The 14,514-nt window shown below is 48.3% G+C and overlaps 1 protein-coding gene across 4 annotated transcripts in view; it reads left to right on the forward strand.

Moving 5' to 3' along the window:
• The window catches only part of ARHGAP22 (Rho GTPase activating protein 22), a 209,245-nt gene that overhangs the window by 160,206 nt on the left and 34,525 nt on the right, over positions 1 to 14,514 (forward strand). For 2 of the 4 annotated variants that reach the window (XM_055119221.1, XM_004607399.2), the window contains one exon: positions 11,323 to 11,499. The exons of 1 other annotated variant lie outside the window; for it this stretch is intronic. In XM_055119221.1, the coding sequence (XP_054975196.1) occupies positions 11,323 to 11,499 (177 nt within the window). The remainder of the gene's footprint in view (positions 1 to 11,322; positions 11,500 to 14,514) is intronic. One more of the 4 variants, XM_004607398.2, reaches the window with a different exon arrangement.

The raw sequence follows: 14,514 nt of genomic DNA on the forward strand, positions 1-14,514 counted from the left end.
AAAAAAAGTCTGGGGACAGATACAGTGTACAGAGGTTATGACACTTGCCTTGCATGTAACAAACCCTGAGGAGTAGCCCTCAAGAACCACTAGTTGTGACCCAGGAAATCTAGCGGCCCCTCGCCCCCCCCCAAAAAAAAGTTAAAAAGCAAAGCAAGGAATGAGGTAATCACTATTTGAAACAGACACTGAGATGTGACCCATAGAATTGTGATCTGAAGAATGGCAGTAAGAGGGCTGGGTGGGAAAAAGGGGACGCATCCTCAGGTAGATGTTGCAGGGATTCTGGCACTCTGGCAATGGACATGGTGCAGCAGTACTGCAAGTACAAGATAATACTTTTAGTACTATCGTAAAAAAAATTAAGTCCAGATACTCTGAAAGTGAGTAAATTAATGAGAGAAAAAGGCATGCTTTTTGTCTACTGGGTAGTTTTCCTACTTCCAAGATTATATGCATATTTGTTCCTTCAGTTTCACAATTTGAAATTTGATGGTGATCTCTGCATATGCATATTAATTTTGAGAGCATGGCTGCTTCCCCAAATGCTTGTATTGCTTACAGTTGCTTTTTAGTTTACTGGCTGGTTTTCTGAGCATATGAACAAGTAACTGAATAACAATAGCAATAATACTTATGATTGTCTAATATAGTAATTATGACACCTCCTCCACCTCCCCTCCAGCTTTTATAGTTTTTGTGTTTTCTCCTGTAACCTACTTGCAGAGGCTAATACTTCCATGAAAATGCAGAATTACAGTGGCCCAGGGGCACGTGCTGGCATCGTCCCCGCAGCCTTTGGTGGGATTGCTGCTACTCTCTCTCCACCCAACACACCATCAGCTCAGGGCATATCCATGTTGATGGCAGAGCCTCTATTCCTAGTTAAAGTATAATTTCATCAAAAGAGATGCTAAGTGTCAAGTGCCTTTCTTAGCCATAGTCTCCATCAGAGGTCTGCCCCTCCGGGTAGCTCCTGGAAGAGCCGGTATAGTTGAAGGACTGTCTGGCGGATCTCATGGTCTCTGCACACCTCAATGTTCTCAAACACCGGAAGGAGGAAAATCCATCTACTTGGTGTACATCAAAGGAAATGGATTATTGTCTGGGACCAGGTAACCCAAGGTGGGAGCTCCTGGGTCAGCGATTCAGGACGCAGCAAAGCCAATGAGGATGTGGGTGCTCCTTCCCTCCAGCCCCACGGCCCTGTTTCGCCTCTTCCAGCACTTACCTGGATGCACTCAGTGTCTCTCCTATCTAAGGGTGACCTGGAAAATAATTTCTTTTCATGTCACTTCATTCATTCTCATTGAATGTCACGTGAAAGCTCACTTTTTTGTCTGATCTCATCCTGCTTCCGTTCTCCCTTTGCTAAGGGGTCCACCCCTGCATTTGGTGCTGGGTGGGCTGTTGTTCCGGTTGTTTGGCTGCATGTGTGAGTGCTGAAGTAGTCCATGTGTGTCAGTGGCCTCAGGAATTTCACCACTTCGTCGAGAGGCATAAGTTTGCTGCAGGTAGAAAGAGAGGGAACCCCACTGAAGAAGAATAGAAGAGGTTATGGGCTGCGGGACACAAGAACAGACAAAGGAAGCTAGGCTGGTGCCATCCTCAGTCTTCCCTGTCAGGTCCCCAACAGCCTAATCCCACATCCCCACCAAATTAACCCCAGGTACCCCCACAAAACTAACCCCAGATCCCCCACCAGACTAACCCTAGATCCCCACCAAACGAACCCAGGTCCCCACCAGACTGACCCCAGATCTCCCCTAGATTAACCCCAGGCCCCCTGCAGCAGACTAACCCCAGATAGAACAGTGGGTAGGGCACCTGTCTTGCTCTTGACCTGAATTTGATCACCGACATTGTATATGGTCCTCTAAACCCCACCAGGAGTAACCCTGAGTTCATAACCAGGAGTAACCCCTGAGCATCACTGGGAGTAGCCCCAAGATTTAAAAAATAAAACAAAACTTACGGGGCTGGAGTGATAGTACAGTGGATAAGGTGCTTGCTTAGCACAGGACTGACCAAGGTTTGATTCCCAATCCCATAAGGTCCCCGAAACCTACCAGGAGAAATTTTTGAGTGCAGAGCCAACAGTAACCTCTGAGCACTGCCGGGTGTGACCCCAAAACAAAATAATAATAAAAGCCTTTTAAAAAAAATAAAAAGATGCTGTGTGAGTAGGTAAAAGGTTGTGTTTTTACCTGCTTACCCGGTTAGTAGGTAAAAGCTCATGCGGCCAGCCAGGCGTGCAGAGAGCGAGAAGCAACCTGGGGAGGTGGGGCCCATAGCTGCTTCATTGTGCTGACACAGAGCTGGAAGCCCAGGAGGTATGTGTGTAACTCACACACCTCTTGGGGCCCCACAGTGCATTTATTTCATCACCTTCACCCTGAGGGGTTCTCCATGGGGAGAGGGAGAACCCTGAGGTTCAAAGCTAGGTCAGAAACCAGGGAAAGGAGCATAAGACAAGGTGCTGGGGATTTCCTTCGCAGGAACTATGGGCAGCCCCGCAGACAGCAGATGTACAGGCCTGGTCAGTGGGACTCCCCCACCCCAGCCAGCCCCGCCCTGGCCAGTCCCTTTCTAGGGGGCACTATTCTTAGTACAGCAGTTCCCCAGAGCAGACACAAAGGACCTGGCCCACACAGTGCACTGCGACCACAGCCTCTGCCGCCCACTTGGCACCTGGCCCTGGTCGGGCTGTGCTGAGCACCTCCTCTTCCTACCACGTTCCCGCCGCTTCCTGCATCATGCCCTTCTTCTGCTCCTCCAGGCACATGAAGTGGGGCCGGCGTCAGTCCCGGGGTAAGTAGGCAGTAGGGCCATGCGCAGGCTACAGTCTCCAGGCCAGGAGACATCTTAACCCTTTAAGGGCAAGCTGATTTGGTGAAGTCCAGTGAGGCAGAGAAATGAGTGAAGATGGGGGACTGAGCTGGAAGGAATGGGCCAGAGAGGTGGTCCCCAAAGACTATAGGAAAAGCCAGCTGACCCTCAGACAATGCAGAGCTGGTGCAACAACAGGACTTCTGGGGGTGGTACCTTGTCCCCACATTCTTCTAGGTGCCTGATGCTGCAGCCATGGGCACATAGAGCTAAGAAGCACGGTGTGCTTCTTAGTACCAAAAACACAGGGACGAAGTAGCTCAGTGTTTGATTCCACGTTGAAATGAATGGTACTATTGGGGGAGAATGGACTGAGATAAACACCATCTGTGATTAGAATAATTTCATCTCTTGATTTTTAACTGGAGTTTCTAGCACAATCACACAGGTGGCCCTCATTCTCGTCCCACTGGCCCAAACACCCAGACAGCTGCATCCCCATCCTTGGCCTTCACCCCTGGGAATCCAGATGTTGGGGGCCTTCCCTGGGGTTCCCTGTTCTTTAAGCAGCATAGAATAACCGTGACAAATCATACCATTGCAGCTGCTGTCCCTTTAAATGGTCACTTCTTTGATATTTAGTCATGTATTTATTTATTTACTGGTGGCGTTTTCTATCAATCCTGAGAAGAGGAGGCTCGTTAGAATTCCGTTTGATTTGTTACATCAGAAGTTTAGTTTTTCACCTGAATGTCAGAGAATTCCACATCCTGTGAGCTAACGAGGTTTACAAAATACTTCCACAGATACCACTGAGTCCTCTTTTCTTCTAAGGCCTTTTCATACTGAGCAGTTGAGAGATAGGAGTTTCTGCATTGAACCCTTGCTAAGATTGGCTGTATTGGGGGACCTTCCCCAAAGCTGCTTGTGTGGAGAGAGAGAACCAGGCATAAAAGGAAGTTCTTAAATTCAAGAGCTCAGGGAAGAAGAAAGTCCCACACAGGGAACAAGAAAAGCTGGGCTGGGGTCTCACCTCGGTCCACCGGGGGCCTGTCTCCTTAAAGCCCTGGGTGGAAGTGTGAGCAGGAGAGGACTGGGCTTTGCCCAGGAGCCAGGGCTCCTGTTTCAGGGGTAACTGCAGCTTGGATGTATTTCTTTCTTTTTTTTTTTTTTTTGCTTTTTGGGTCACACCTGGCAATGCACAGGGGTTACTCCTGGCTCTGCACTCAGGAATTACCCCTGGCTGTGCTCAGGGGACCATATGGGATGCTGGGATTTGAACCCGGGTCGGCCACGTGCAAGGCAAATGCCCTACCCGCTGTGCTATCTCTCCAGCCCCTTGGATGTATTTCTAAACACTTCAGGACCTCAGTTTCCTGTCCTTTGAAAAGTCATGAGGATGCCACTTCCATTGTGAGTGTTTAAGCTGGCAGTGCCCACTGGTTCTCGAATGCCCTGTCAGCCTCGGGCAAGCACTTTGTGTCGCAGTGGCCGTACACCAGCTGCTGTCACAGATCCCTATTCATCCCAGATTCTGTGCGTGTCCGCCCGAGGCACTGCTGCTAGAGATGCTGATGAAAACAGATGCTCTGCGTGTTGGCGTGAGGGGGCAGAGACACACACTATGAATAAGGCATGGCATGTCTCATTTACACGTACATTTGATCATTATAAATCTTGCAGCCAAACCAAGGCCAGAAAAGTAAGTGGTTGCTGCATGTAACTCTGGCTGTCGTTTCAATCAGATGGTCAGGAATAATTCTCCAAGAAGGTACACGAGGAAAGAGGTAAAGAAGCTAAAGGAGCAGGTTGTGCTAAAGCTTTTTTTTTTCTTTTGTGTTAAAGCTTTGAAGAACATTTTTCAGGGGCTGGAGCAATAGCACAGCGGGTAGGGCGTTTGCCTTGCACGCGGCCAACCAGGTTTGATTCCCAGCATCCCATATGGTCCCCCAGCACTGCCAGGAGTAATTCCTGAGTGCAGAGCCAGGAGTAACTCCTGTGCATCGCCGGGTGACCCAAAAAGTAAAAGACAAACAAACAAGCAAAAACATTTTTCAAACCACAGCAAGAAGAGAGAGACGGCAGGGGCAGGGGTCCTCACGCTGGGGTTTGCTTTGTGTAGAGGAAGAGCAAAGCACAAGAGCAGTGAATCGTGATGGAGTCTGGAGTGGCCAGCAAGGAGCCTGGAAGAGCAGTTGCCAGGACACTGCGGGCTTAGGGAAGACTGCAGGGTACTGGGCAGAGCGGTGTGAGGGTCTGCTGCTGACCTGGAGAGCTGTGACAGCCATATTCAGAATAGAATAGAGGGAGAGGGCCAGTCCAGAAGCCACACGAGCAGCCCACATGAGAAATGATGTATTCTGGGTCAGGTGGATCACTGAAAATGGGGGAGTACATAACTATATCTTGAAGGAGGAAAGAATTAAATGGGCTGGTGAGGCTGGCTAGGAGATGTGAGTGCAGGGCTCGGCACCTGCCCGCTTTCCACTTGCAGATCTCTGCGGTGGGGTAGCCCTCTCCTGAGATGGGGGACTTGGCATATTTGGAGATGTATTTTATATTTGGTAAGTAGGAGCTGCCTGGACATTTCAGAGGCCCCGCTGGGTGGACGGGTCCAGAGGGTGGGGAACAGTGACTTTGGATGCCATGGGCATGAGGGCTGCGTGTATAACCCTGACGCTGGATATGCTCACCAGAGACGAGGGATCAGTGTGCAGAAGGAAGAGACCAGGGGACTCCCAATGTTCAGCCTTCCTTCAGGTGAAGGAAGCTGCTGGGTAGATGAGGCAGGGACCGTTCTCAGAACAGAGATGTCACAGCCATAGAGTTGCGAATATCATGTAAACTCATGGGCACTGGCAGATCTGGTTGTCGTATAACAATGCTTCTCAGCCTGGGCTAGTTTTCCTACCCCGGGACGTTTGTCACAACCCAGGAGAGAGGGAGAGACTGTTACTGGTGCCTAGTGGGTGGAGGCCGAGGATGTGGTTGGACCGTGCAGCCCCCACCACAGCAGAGAATCCGGCTCCAAAGTGAGCCTTCTCTTTTGCCAAAGAGGTTTGATATTGCCAAAAGAGAGAGTGTCGAGTTGAATAAACCTAGATTGGAATCCTGGCTCTCTCCGGTTATTTAATTTTCCCAAACATCCATTTCTTCATCTGTAGAATGGGTCACTAACTCTCCTTCCTAGCATGTTCATGAATGCTAAGTGCGACTGCGTGGAGTGTGTTGTACATACTTTCCCATATAGAGTGTTCCCCCAGAACTCGTTCTTGCACTTCCCTTGGGACAGGATAGAGCAGCAGGGGTGACTTGACTCTCGTATTTAAAATGGTATACAGGGACCGGAGCGATAGCACAGCGGGTAGGGCGTTTGCCTTGCATGTGGCCGACCTGGGTTCGATCCCCGGCATCCCATATGGTCCCCCAAGCACTGCCAGGAGCAATTCCTGAGTGCAAAGCCAGGAGTAACCCCTGAGCATCACTGGGTGTGACCCAAAAAGAAAAAAAATGGTATACAAAAGAGGAACAAAATATATACAACAGTTTTTCTCAAAAACTAAAGAGTGAACTCAGAAGGACTGTGACCTCCCTCCCAAAAAGATGGGAAACAAGCAAGGTAAACCCTACAGATGTCCCAGATGATGAGAAAATTTCAAAACTATGAGATAGGAAGCGGAAACTCAGGTGGAGCCCAATGGACTCCATGAGTTAAGGAGTCAGAGTTTAGCACAGGGAGACCAAATCGTCAACATTTTTCAGGATAGAATGTGAAAACCCACTTATTATCCCTCTAGACCAATGAAGAACTGTAAAGAGATATTGGAAGGTATTTTGAATTGAAATAAGATGGGAACACAAAGTACTAAAACTAGTACTGAAGTGGCTTCTAAAGCTGGTCCTGGGGCATAATTAGAATACTAAGAAACTAGAAAAAGGAGACCAAGTTAAACCCAGAATAAATCAAAGAAAAGAAATAATAAAGACCAAATGGGAAACCAGTGCAAGAGAAGAGAATGGCCACTGCAGCCCACAGGAGAGCCCCTCTTTCCTGTGATTAAAGGATTTTTTTTTAATTTTATTACTTTTTTTATTGAATCACCATGAGCTACACTTACAAAGCTCACATAATTTACACTTACAGAGCTCATGTAATTTACAAGGTGTAAATTACACTTACAAATGTTTGCATTTCAGTCATACAATGATTGAACATTCATCCCTTCACCAGTATACACTTCCCACCACCAATGTCCCCAGTATGATCCCCGCCTCCACCCTCCCCCATCCCCCCTGCCACCCGGTCCATCCCCTCCCACTTCCTCTATGGCAGACAATTTCCTCCATACTCTTTCTCTACTTTTGGCCATTATGGTTTGCAATACAGATAATAAGAGGCCATCATGTTTGGTCCTTTATCTATTTTTAGCACACATCTCCCATCCCGAGGGATCCCTCCAACCATCATTGCCTGTGATTAAAATTTTGCAGGAGCACTGCCATGTGCTTACACGCACATACTGTGTATGGTGGCTTCCTAGTTTGCATGTAGGGTGTGTTGTGGTGGCAGAAACCACATGGCCTAAAAATGGAAAATGTGTGTAATCACTTAAAAATAAAGTTTATTTATCAGAAAAGTAGTGGATAAAATCAAAAGAACAAAAAAAATTGTTGGGTTTGTTTTGTTTTATTGCACATCTGTGAAATCAGTGAGCCTCTATTAAGACTGATCAGGGATTGAAATGATGATGTCAATTACCTATCTTGGAGAACCACTACAAATTCTTCACATAGTTAAAATATTATAAGGAAATTCAGTAAATAATTTTATCCCAATACGTGTAATTACATAGATGAAAGAAATTCATTCCTAAAGCATCTAAATCCACTCAAGAAGAAGTAGCACTGTAGCACTGTCATCCTGTTGTTCATCAATTTGTTCGATTAGGCACCAGTAACGTCTCCATTGTGAGACTTGTTACTGTTTTTGGCATATCGAATACACCACAGGTAGCTTGACAGGCTCTGCCATGTGGGCAGCATACTCTCGGTATCTTGCCAGGCTCTCCTAGAGGGATGGAGGAATCGAATCCAAGCAGGCCACATGCAAGGCAAACGCCCTACTCACTGTGCTATCACTCCAGTCCAAAGTAAATGTACATATGTATATATATGTAAGCAAATTGAATTTGTTGTGAGTACTCTTTCCATAAAGACAACTTTCCATAAAGACTCCCCAGGTGAACTCTATTAAATATAAAAGGAATAAACAGCAGCTCTACAAAGTTATTTCAAACACATTAAAACAGGGATACCTACCAGCTCATTCTGTAATATCAACATCTGATAACAAAACCAAGCTGAAACATTATAAGAAATGAGAATGTTTCTTACAAGCTGAAAACTGTAGCCTGATATGCTTTTCTACAATTTTACGGTCGAAAAATTGTCAGCACAATTTCAGCAAATTTCATCCAACAATTACAATAAAGATATTACAATCAAGTGGGATTTATCCCAAGAATGCAAGGTTGGTTCATTTGAAAATGCATCAACTTATTTTATTAGCAAACTAAACAAAGAAATTTTATATTTAGATAGTGGCAGCTATCTCAAAAGGCATTTGGCAAAATCCTGCCTCCATTCCTGATTAAAAAAATAACAACTCTGAAAAAATTGCTGGGGATAGAAAAGAACATCTTCAACCTGAGAAAGGACAACTGCAATGTTTTACAGTGGATATAGTTAGTGGCAAAAAAGATAAGTACTTTTGCCATAAGATCAAGAAAAAGCAAGGAAATATGTTCTCATCAGCCCTAATCAACATTGTCTTTTAAAGCTCTTGTCAGTGCTATTGGGCAAGAGAAGGAAATAACAGGCTCCTGGATTGGAAAGGAAGAAGTAAAACTGTCTTTATTTGCAGATGGCATAATTGCATATGTAGACACACTGGCAGATCCATGAAGAAAGAAGAGTCTGTTTGAGCTAAAAGTTCTCAAACAACTGAATATCTGTATATGAAAGAATGAATGTCAATCCTTGTACCATACACAAATGAAATGAACTTACATGCCTAAATGTAAACCCTTCTAGAGGAAAATTTTTATGACCTTGGGTTAAGCAAAGATTTTTTAAATTCACCACCAGATGCACATTCAGTAAAAGGAAAAAGATGATAATCTGGATTGGTTCAAAATGGAAGACTTCTAGAAACGCGTTTGTTAAGAGAAGAGAAAAGCTAGCAGGAAAGGCTCAGGCTGGGAGCGACAATTGCCAAGCTTGATGAAGGACTTGTAAACAGGGTATGTGACAAACTCTCGAACTGAAATCAAAAACACAAAAAGAAATCAACCCCTTTTCAAAAACGGAAAATGGTTTCTCCAGAGTTCACCTAGAAGTTGCCCAGTTGGCTGTGGATTCTGAGAAAGAGGGGCCACCGGAACCTACTGCAGCTGGCCACTTAGGAAAACAGCTGGTGACTGTTTCTCGGACACTAAATATACATATACATAAACATACCTCAGTAAATATACATGCTTGAAAGACCGTCGTACATCACACAGACAGACCAGAGCATAAAAAGGGAGGATTCTCATCTGGGGCACAGCCTGAGGACATATCAACCCCCACCCCCTGGGCAGGGTACTTGCAAGTGTCAGGGAAACTTCTGACTCCTTCTTCCCTCAGAAAAAAATTTGCAGGTGAGAAATCCAAGTGAGGTACATACAGACCAGAGTAGCTATTTCGGGAGCAGAACAAATTCTTGGAGCTGGGGATCTCCAGGTCAAGATGCTTTTTCAGAACGGTTTTCATAGGTGCTCTCTGGTGGTTCCTCTCCACATCTGGAATGTTCCGCCATTCCAGCACCCGTGGTCCATGCCACATGGAGCCCTAAAGAGGCAGCTTCGAAGTCCCTGCCTTGGTGGTGGTGTTCACACAGGTCATTGACTGGAGCTACTGGACGGGCTGTGGCTGTGCAGGCTTTGATCTCCACAGGCCTGTGCCACCTCTCTGCCTTCGGCTTCTTTTCTCTCTGCCTCCAGTGCTCTTCCTCTCCCCCAAAGCTCTGTTGCCCAGGAGCCCACAGCAGCAGGGTTTGGGGTGTGTGTGTGTGTGTGTGTGTGTGTGTATGTGTGTGTGTGTGTGTGTGTGTGTGTGTGTGTTGGTGAGGGGTTCTGGCAGGCAACCCAGGGCCCTTGGACACCTCGTCTTCTTGCTCACCTCACCCACTGGCCTCCCCACTTAGCTTGCTCACTCCCCAGCCTCCAGCCCTTGTTCAGGAACCCCCCTCTGTGGGGACATACCCCACATTAGTCTGGCCCTGTTGATCACCTCTTCATTTGTGTATGTGTGGAGTGGGGTGAGGTAGGGGTGTTCAGAGCCCAAAATTGGGGTCTTTGAATCCATGAATCAACTTCAGGCGAGTCTCATAATCACTCTGCCTCAGTTTACTCATCCGCAAAATGCAGTTAGGACAATACCTCTATTCCATTGTCATTGGGAAGGTTGAAGGACCTTGGTGGGTGGTGGGGGGGGGGAGGTGTGTCTGTCAGCTTCAGTGTCTGAACTTCTAGAAGAATCCTGAGCAGGACCCAAGCACTGCGCTAAGCATGCAGCCCAGTTCATTCTCTAACCCTGGGCTGTGGATTCCAGCAGGCAACGTCTGGGCGTCATTGTTCTCCCTTAACTGCCCCCCCCCCCCCTGGGAACACAGGTTCAGCCTCACCCAACCCACAGAGGCTAATGGTTCAGGTTTTGAGGCTCTGAGGTCCGTGTGTTTCATGAAACGGGATGGGGTGGGGTGCGGGTGATGGTGGGAAGAGGGGAGCATGCATAAAGACTACCTCATTCTCGAAAATCCCTATAAATTGCCAATAAAGTTCTGTTTAAATAACTTATTACATCCCAAAGATTAGTTCATTTCCACAAAAATAAGACACCCACCAGTTACTTCCAGGGAAAAAGCACTTGTTAACTCTGCTTCCCCAGCCCCCTCCCCAGCCCCCACTCCTGTCTTTCTGCCTTTGGACAGTGATCCAATATCTAGGTTCAGGTGGGAAATCCTGGAGCGTTTGCTTCATCCTGTCCCAATCCTTGTGGAACACTGGGTCGTGCCTTCAGGGTAGTGAGGAAAGGTTGTTGCATCAGGCTCAAGTACAGACACAAACACATTAGTCGGGCAGTCTCCTTGAACTGTGATTTAAAACTGTTACTTTGAAACAAAATGGGGCTCCCGGGGCTGCCAGATTTCTGAGCTGTATTTCTTAGATCTCTGAGAACGTGCCCCAGGTGTGTTTCCTGATTTCCGTTTTGCTGGGGCTTGAGGAGAGAGAGAGAACACAGAGCCAGAGAGACCAGAGAAGCCTGAACGGGCTCAAGACAGACGTGTGAGGGCGGAGGGGCCAGCAGAGTTGTGAGTGAGCGTACTAGGGTGGGCACCCCGACGCCCGCCCAGGGATCCCCGCAGTAAGCCTCTGTCTCCCTGTCTTGCAGGTGGTGCCGGGGAGCAGGAGAAGGTGCCAGCCAACCCCGAGGCGCTCCTGCTCATGGCCAGCTCCCAGCGGGACATGGAGGACTGGGTGCAGGCCATCCGCCGGGTCATCTGGGCCCCGCTTGGTGGAGGTACAGCCCGTAGCGCGCATGCTCACCCTCTAGAACCCCTGCCTGCAGGTAATCATGCCCCTCCCTCCCCGCCCTACGCCCACGAGGCCTCTCTCTCAGGCCTCAGCAGCTGTGTCCCTCGCCCCCTGTGGCAGGCAAGCAGTCATGGTCGTCCCCTTCTGCTCACTCCCAGCAGCTTCCCCTTGGTTGTGCCAGGCAGGGCAAGTAGGGGCACTGTTGATGAGTATGCCACGAAGTCCTGTTCACTTCTGCCTTATGCCTTCCTGAGCCTGAAGGTGGGTGGGAGGTGGTCTGCACAGAGGCAAGAGGTGGGGTCTCAGGGTCTTGCGATGCCTGGGTGCAGCATCCTTCCTTCTGCCTTGCCTTGTCCCAGCCTCAGAGTCCCTGCCCTGCCCACCTGGTCCTGTCGAAGTCCTGGCAGCCAGAAGGGCTGGTACAAAGGTCCAGGAGTGGAAAAGAACAGTGGAAATCTGGAGGCCAGTGGGGTGTGGAGTGTGAGAATGGGTGTGGGAAGGACCTGAGCTGAAAGGCCACTTGGATCTGGTAGGGATTTCCGGCTTCGTCATGGATGCTGGAGAGGATGCCAAGCAGGAGACAGGACGGGGAAGATGCCAAGCGGGAGAGAGGACCAGGGAGGATGTCGGGTGGGAGACAGGACGGGGAAGATGCCAAGCGGGAGAGAGGACCAGGGAGGATGCCGAGCAGGAGACAGGACCGGGGAGGATGTCGGGTGGGAGACAGGACCAGGGAGAATGCTGAGTGGGAGATGGGACCTGGGAAGATGCCAAGTGGGAGACAGCACAAGCTGACTTGGATTTATACCATGTGCTGTGGGGCCAGAAGGGAAGGAAGGTCCCTGAAGAGTCAAGCACCTGCATGGCAGCTGGGACTGGTCCAAGTAACAGGAGCAGGGGACCACCTGCAGGTGTAAGCGGAAGGTAGAAGGGCCGGTTTTGCTTCTGGTCTGCTCACGGGCAGGTGTGACCCCAACCCCAACCCCAAATAAATAAATAAAGGCAGGTTCTATGCTCAGGAATCACTCCTGGCCATCCTTGCAGGACCACTTAATGGTGCGCGGGACTCAAGGATTCAAACCCGGCTGCCCGGGTGCAAGGCAGACACCGTGACCTTTGTACTGTCTCTCCAGCCCCCAGGGAGAGGATTTTTGGTTTGGTTTTGTCTTTAAGGAAGGATGCCCCTTCCCTCCCTTCCTGCTGCTGTGGCCGTGACTGGAGGTCGAACACGTGGTTGCCTGCACGTTGCACGCTTGAAGCCTGTGGCTGGTGTGCAAGTCGGCCGCAGCACTCCTGGGGTTGTGCCTTTGCTTATGGTGGTCGCGCACTTGAGGGGACGGCTCACCCGGGATCTGAGGCTTCAGTTGTGATGCTCGCATGCATGCGGTTGTGGTGTACATGAGTGTTTTGCAGTACCGGAGGTCCCAAGTATCGGAGCTGCTGGAAATGCACGCAGGAATGAGGGGTGGTGTTAGGGGTTGAGCTCACCTCATCAGCCTTAGGCTCACAAGACTTTTTGCCACTGAGCTGGCTCCCTGTTTGGGGGGTGGGGGTGTAAAAATGAATGAACTTTTCATTCATCTAAGTATCTAAGTATCTATCTTAAGAAAGTATCTATCTTAAGAAAGATTCATCTTAAGTATCGAAGTATCTATCTTAAGTATCTATCTTAAGAAAGCCAAGACTGACAGTACAGCTCAGGGCTCCCTTATATGCACATGGATGAGAGTTCAATCCATAGCATCGCATAAGCCTCCCCCACCTCCTGTTCCCGAGCAACAGTGGGTTGGCTTGAGTGAGGTCAGAGCCATGCCATATTGCCAGCCCAAGCGTTAAGTGGTCTGATCTGTTTGGGTAATGCCACCAGTAATGGCCTCTGAGCCTCCTGTGCACTGCTTAACAGCCCCCCCACCCCAAAACACAAATATACCAACTCCCAAAGTATATGTAGACCTTTGTTTGTGGCAACATTACTTATAATAGCCAACATTTGGAAACAACCTAAGACAGATAGTGGGTAAAGTTGTAAAACAGGGGCTGGAGCAATAGCACAGTGGGTAGGGCGTTTGCCTTGCACGCGGCCCACCTACGTTCGAATCCCAGCATCCCATATGGTCCCCTGAGCACCGCCAGGAGTAATTCCTGAGTGCTTGAGCCAGGAGTGACCCCTGTACATTGCCAGGTGTGACCCAAAAAGAAAAAAAAAACAGCCAAACAAACCAAAAAAAGAAGTTGTAAAACATATATAATGGAATACTACTCAGTTATGAGAAAAGGTGAAATCTTGTCTTTTGCTGTAGTATGGATGGAACTGGCAGGTATCATGCTAAGCTAAATAAGCCATGGGGAGTGGGGAACAGATACCAGATGCTCTCATGCATAGGTGGTGTATAAAGAAACAAAGCAAGGCAATAGACAATGTCCAGTAAGAAAAAACCCCTTAGACTCTGGTTATAGACCTGAGGTTACAAGAGCAGAGGGAGGAGAGGGGACTAACCAGAACCAATGGACAGTGGTGGGTGGACATCACCACTTTGGCAGTGGTGTGGGAACATTGTATCCCTAATGTATTAACATTTACACCTTTGAAAACCACTGTTGGGGCCAGAGCAATAGTACAGGGGGTAGGGGATTTGCCTTGCACACAGCGACCCTGGTTGGATTCCCCAGCATCCCATATGGTGCCCTGAGCACTGCCAGGAGTAATTCCTGAGTGTAGAGCCAGAAATAACTCCTGAGCATTGCCAGGTGTGATCCCCCAAAGAAAATAAAAGGTTCAGTTAAATAATAATAATATATATTTTTTAATTTTTTTATTGTCTCATACTCCATCTTAAGGGTCCTCTGCATTTTTTTTCCTGCGTCAACCCGGCAATGCTCAGGGGTTACTCCTGGCTTATGCACTCAGGAATTACTCCTGTGGTGCTCAGGTGACCATATGGGATGCTGGGAATCGAACCTGGGTCAGTTGCATGCAAGGCAAACACCCTACCTGCTGTGCTATCGCTCTAGCCCCTAATAATATATATTTTTAAGAAAAATACTGTTG

Source organism: Sorex araneus, chromosome 11 (assembly GCF_027595985.1).
Source record: "Sorex araneus isolate mSorAra2 chromosome 11, mSorAra2.pri, whole genome shotgun sequence".
NCBI classification, from domain to species: Eukaryota; Metazoa; Chordata; class Mammalia; order Eulipotyphla; family Soricidae; genus Sorex; species Sorex araneus.